Source organism: Nuphar pumila, chromosome 5 (genome assembly GCF_984573655.1).
Source record: "Nuphar pumila chromosome 5, dmNupPumi1.hap1.1, whole genome shotgun sequence".
NCBI classification, from domain to species: domain Eukaryota; kingdom Viridiplantae; phylum Streptophyta; class Magnoliopsida; order Nymphaeales; family Nymphaeaceae; genus Nuphar; species Nuphar pumila.
The window spans coordinates 136,306,556-136,312,838 of NC_143253.1; the positions used below are offsets into that span (position 1 = coordinate 136,306,556).

The following is a 6,283-nucleotide window of genomic DNA, read 5'->3' on the forward strand; positions in this document are numbered from 1 at the left end:
CTCTGGCTCGGAAGGCCGCCTTGAGGTGGGAGAGGGTGCACGACTCGTCGACGCCGAGGACCTCGTAGGGCGAAGCCTTGGCCAGCCACTCTGCGCTCCCGACCTCGTACAGGCTGCTGCTGCACCTCACCCACCCTCTCCCAACGCGAGGACGCCAAGAAGAATGGGGACGACGACGAAGCCTCGACTGGGCACGGGGACGGCGCAGAAAAACGGCCGTTGCTCTCGCAGAAATCGGAACCGCCAGTTCCATTCGGACCCTTTTTTCGATCCGTTGCGTCAATTTCCCGCGGGAGCGCCAAGAAGTTGCTTTTCTCTTTTTTATGTTTTAATTTTCTGTTGTTTTTTTTTTCGCCCCAGAAAAAACACGAGGCTGGATTATATATTTTGAAAAAGATAAGGTGATTTATCAAATCACTTTGGAAAAGTGATATGACATCTCCACCGTCCATTGTTTCAACCCCACGACCTCATGTGCAAGTTGTGGGGCTTACGAAAAAGTGTCTAATAATATCAGTATTGATCACCATAATCGATAGCGAGGATGTTAATTCACTTTATCAAAGTGATTTGACAAATCAGCTGATCTGCTCTTGGACTTGGCTAGGTGGGTCAGGGCATATAGGAAAGCAACCCAACACTGTAAGTTTTGAAGTATTTTTATATTTTTTTTAACATTAAATGTATATGTTTGTGTTTATTAAGTATGTTATATTCATGTAATATTCCTGAAATTTTAAATGATAGAAGATTTTCAAGCTTTGAGATAAATTTAAAAGTTTGAAATCAATGACGGTCAAAACTCAAATGAGGCAATTGGATGACAATGAGGTGAAAAATCATTCAAATGATGCGTTGGAAAACTCAGGACGACGCATCTCACTTAGCAAAAAAAACTACTGATCCATATAAACATTTCAATAACTATTGACCGTATTATTTGTTTGTTATTGATGTACTGTTTGTTATTATGTGTATGTATGTATGTATGTATATTTTCATATTAAAATATGTTACCAAAGTTTTTTACAGGTTTCAATTTTATAAATAGAATTACATGAAGTTTTTTGCACAAAAGTAAATTTTTCTATTTTGTGAATGTGTAATATCTCATAAAATATGTACCTATTTTAAATTTAATAAATATAATTCTTTCTTAAAAAATATGTTTTTTGATGTCTTGAATTAAAATAATATATAATATATGTATAATAGAGTTGGCACAACTTTGGATCTTGTACTCATTGATTGAGATCCATGATCCATCTGTAATAAGATAAATAAGTAATTATAATAATGATAAAAATAATAACTATAGTATTAATATAATATATGTATATATAATATAGTAGTTTAGTTAAGGAGGGACGTCTGTTTCTAAAAAGAAATAGAAGTCCTTCTATTTCATAGTTGACGTCTCTTTTTTAGAGGAGTCTTATTCGTTTTACAAAAAAGGGGCATGAGCCCTCTCTCTCAATCATGATATTGGGAGAGAGAGAATAAAGGGAAGAAGGTGACCTTAATTGCTCTCTTCCGCTTCTTCAACGTCTTCTTCTCTCTCTTTTTTCTTTATTATTCAAATGACAAAGAAGGTACAGGTCTTTTCTCCTGAGATTTGATAGGCAAGGGGTTTAGCTTGAATTGTATCAAGCATGGGTTGAGAAAACAATCAAATATGTATGTCTATGTAAAAAAAAATTATTTTATCAAACCTGGTTTTTTTTTTTGACGGGAATATCAACTCTTGATTAGGTTTTGATGGACCTGAGCATCTAAATTTATGGCAGTCTTGTGATTATTTGTGTTGGATCAGATTTATTTGGCTTATCTTTTAAACCTGCATTTTTTTTTCTTAAATTGAGTTCACGTTGGATGTAGCGCGATCTATTTAACCAATGCTGATGTTGTGTTTGAGTTCATAAAATTGATTTTAATACACAGTCAAAATCGATGTTGATGTGGTGATTGAATCTGCGTAACTGTTTCCAAAGTCAAATTTTTTTTTTTCACTTTGAGAAAAGGAAATCTGAATGAGAAATTTTCAAAGATAACGTCAGGCCTCAAAAACCAGTATATATGTATTCACAAACATGTTTAATACACTATTTGATTACTGTTGGTTCGTGCATCTCGGTGCGGACCTGTATATTTAGACTTTTGTCTGGTTTGGAATTTGAGGGAATTAGTCACAATCCTATATCACATCAAGAAGATTTTGTTAGCATAGGATTTGAATATTTATCTTGTATGATATGCATTCTTATAATCTGAAATATATCTCTATGTTAACACATTTAATCTTATTAATTGAGATATATATTTTTATCGCGTTCATGTTGTGATTTCATAATTGTAATATGGTGTGTTTTTACACTAAGTTAAATTCTGAATTTTTTAAAATTTAGCTAAGTGTTGTAGAAACATCGGTAAAATACTCGATATTAGGTGGCATCAATTGAATCTAGGTTCGGTCAAAGTCTCATTGACATGACCTAAACGAACCAAACAAGATATGATGAAAAAATTTATTTTCAACATTTAAAATCAAGTAAAATTTGGGTTAAATTCAAGCAAAATTCGAAGGCAAAATTCAAGTTATATATCATTAGATGCGCCTCAAAATTCTGGATTTGTCGATATGTTACGTTTCTGAATTCAGGATACAGTTGGCCCAAAAATATTTTTATTTTTAAAAGGTCTGGCTCGATGAGACCAGGTGTAGATTGCATCGGACCAAATCTGATCTGTATGAACCAAGTTAATATGAATCTAGACCCAGTCCAAGACCCATATTAATTAGAATCTGATCCAGTTCAAGAAATTGAGTATGGATTCAAATCTTGGTTTTGAATTCAGATCCAAAATCTAGGTCCAAGCAAATTAAAACTTTAAATTCAATATATAGGTTTAATTTAAGAAAAATTGAAGTTAAAAAGATTCTCAGAGGTGTAAGGCACCCTCTGAAACCTTCTGGACATTTATTAATTAATAAATAAATAAATATTAAATAATTAATTATTACAAATTAATTAATTCTAAAATTTATTTAGATATGATAGTTACCAAATAATTAGGGTCTCTAGAAGAGCCCAATTTGATTGAGTAAAAAAAAAAAGAGGGTAAGTAATTTAAAGAGGCAGTAAGTAGAAAAGTCAACAAAAAAAAATTAAGAAAGGGGGGGTGGAGATAGAGTCCCACGTGGGAAACCTCTATCTCCAGACCCATATGGGAAACCCTAGAGGGGCATCGCCCTCTAGAGGATTCCCTCCTCTATAAAAACTCAATATATATATATATATATATATATATATATATATATATATATATATAACAAAGAAAGAGGAAAGCGAAAGAGAGATAGAGAGAAAAGAAAAATCATGGGAGAAGAGAAAGAGAGAAAAAAGAGAAGAAGGAAAAGACCTTCTTTCTCTTTGATCATCTGATGCAACTTCAAAAAAAATTTTTTGTCTCTCAACAAAGGTACAGATTCCTCTAACGATTTGAATGAGAGAAGCGGCCTAAATCGAACTGATGTGATGTTTTGGCAAAAAAGAAAGAAAAAAAAACTGATTTTTTTATGAGTATATATTTATATACTTGTAGAAATTCATGGCTTCAAATATATATAGAGAGAGAGGTGTTGATTTGCACTCATGACGATCGATTTACCCTATGCACGATATATGTAGGGATTTGGGTTTTCATATACCGATTTGATAGGTGTGATGATTTTTTTTTTGTGTATGAATCAAAAGAAAACAAAAAAAATACAACATATATATGTGTTTAAAGTTCGGATCTGCCATATGTACAGGTGGACAAATCTGGACAGACCTGTCCAGTAGATAACAAAAAGAATCCAGCCCAGCCGACTGATGTCAGCTGGGTAGATTCTCAAAAAATAGTTTAGCCCAGTCGACTGCTGTCAGCTGGGTAGATTCTCAAAAGAAATTGGTCTCAAAAGAAATTAGCCTAGACGACTGTTATCCGCTAGGCAGTTTTTAAAAAAATAAGGAAGAAAAATACACGTATATACGAAGCTCGATCTGTAGGTTATATGACAGTTTTCCAGACTGTCATATGACTATTTATTGGACTATCATATGACTATTTTTCAGGATTGTCATATGACTGTTTATTGGATTAATATATGACAGTTTTTTTTACTGTCATATGCCTGTTATTTGACGATTTATTGGACTGTTCTTTGGACCACTATGTGATCAATTTTTTGGGTTGTTTACATAACTAATCATAAGGTTGTTTATACGTGATTGTTATGCTTCGTTAGGGGTAACCAAAATGCATATTGTATACAACTGTTCATGTTTATTAAGTGTCACTGAAATACATATTGCATATAGTTGTTTATGATTATAAAAATATCACCGAAAAAGTATGTTAGATATGACTGCTTATGTTTAGAAAGTGTTACCGGAAAGCATGCTATATAAGACTGGTTCATGCTTTATAGAGTATCGCTAACATGCGTATTTGTGTGACTGTTATGTATACTTTTATAGAATTGTCATGTTTTATGAATGTTACAAAAATACATGTTATGTGACTGATTATGCATGTTTCTATGTGACTGTTCATGTGTTATATAATGTCACCAAAAATACATGTTTTAATGTTGTAAATAGTTATCTCATATATCACTATTATGTGCAGAAAATAACTAGGACTGCATATGGTCATCAGCTGGGGTCGAGATTGTTTTGTCTAGGCCTAGCCGAGTGTCAATAGAGTCTTAGTGATGTTTTGTGTGCGGGGAAACATGGCTTCAAGATCGGTAGTCATGTTTTGAATCCCGAGCATATTCGAATTTGGCAAAAATGTTGTTGTTTACATATGTTCACGAAATCTAATATTATGTTGGCATAAATATGCATATTATGAACATATGAATTCTGAAGTTGTATTGTTGTTGCATTAACATGATCATGTGCATGTTTGCACGTTATGCATGAGATGAATCATGAAAACAAAAATGTATGTTGCAAGCATGTGTTCATATGCATATGTAAATTATTATTTTTCATGTAAACTCGTATTGTATGTGAATGAATATGCATTTGTGGACATGCATAATGACTGAGCGGTTACATGTTTACTATGGTTTTTGCATAAGATGCATCATTGGTCTGAATGTGAACCACTGTAGGCCATGTGGGTTACGAGTAGGTGTTGATCTAATTCTTGTTGAAAGCATTCCAAAATTCTATATAAAATTTATTGAGTTTCTAAATTAATTGCATTAATAAGTTTTGTAATGGGCCGAGGTCTTGTGTTGTATTTTCATTGAATTGCAAAACAAAGCTTTTGTAAAGAATCTATCTTTTGATAAAAAGATAAAACAGTGTAATTAATATTTTCTTTCTGGTTGTCCCTTTTATAGTGTGAGAATCCTATATGGCAGTTTTAGGGAACTATGAGGATACTAAAACTCTGTGTATGATTGTGCTTCTAAACCCGATATGGTTGTTCACCTTCCGGCCATGGTTTTAAGGAGTTTTCCGCTACTTTGCCTAGGGGTGGTGTGTAGAAACAACTATTGTTATTGATATACCAAGAAAGTGACATCAGTAGATGTTGATTTTTCTGGTATCCTGATATTAAGTGTTGAATTCTAATGTTTTGATGAATAGTATTGATTCCTAATATCGTTCGAGAAACAAGAGTGAAACCCAGTAATAAAATACAAATTATGTGTGAAGCCACAACTAGGAACCTATTTTGAACTTCAAAAATTATTGTGCCTGTTTTAAGTATCTATGGGTTTTAATGAAAAGTAAAACTAAACTTGTGTGCATTTAATAGGAACATGCATGCAAACGAAAACTCTAATAATAACTTAATAAGTTATTCATACATGTGCATTAGAATTATGCATAATTATAGTTCTGCATTAGTTAATACAATTTTACTTGTTTATTTCCCTGTTAACTATTGCCAATGCATGATATTTAATCTTGGATGCCTCAATAACTTTTGAGTTGTGAGATTAATGTAGTTACGTTTCTCTAAAAATATGACATGGATTTGATTTATGCTTTTCTTGCTTATTTGGATCTTTAGAGGAATTTGTTTGCAGGATCTTTGATTCTGACCTTGTGCCCTTTATGTTTTTTATAGGATCCAAAGCTCAGTGATGAAATCGACTGCCATAGGGAGCCTACAAGATTGCTTGATTGTTTTTGACAAATTTCTTTGAGACAATGTGACTCCATAATTATAGACATTTATTTTATTATGTTCTTAAACTGTGATTATTGATGAA

At 32.7% G+C, this 6,283-nt stretch overlaps 1 protein-coding gene across 5 annotated transcripts in view; it reads right to left on the minus strand.

The window, feature by feature from the left end:
* LOC149838924 (Chaperone DnaJ-domain superfamily protein) overlaps positions 1 to 332 on the minus strand; it is a 128,564-nt gene extending 128,232 nt beyond the window's left edge. For 3 of the 5 annotated variants that reach the window (XM_090006885.1, XM_090006884.1, XM_090006883.1), the window contains exon 1: positions 2 to 332. In XM_090006885.1, coding sequence (XP_089863011.1) covers positions 2 to 253 — 252 coding nt within the window. In that variant the 5' untranslated portion in view covers positions 254 to 332. The remainder of the gene's footprint in view (position 1) is intronic. The other 2 variants (XM_090006886.1, XM_090006882.1) reach the window with 2 other exon arrangements.
* Positions 333 to 6,283: the final 5,951 nt, after the last annotated feature.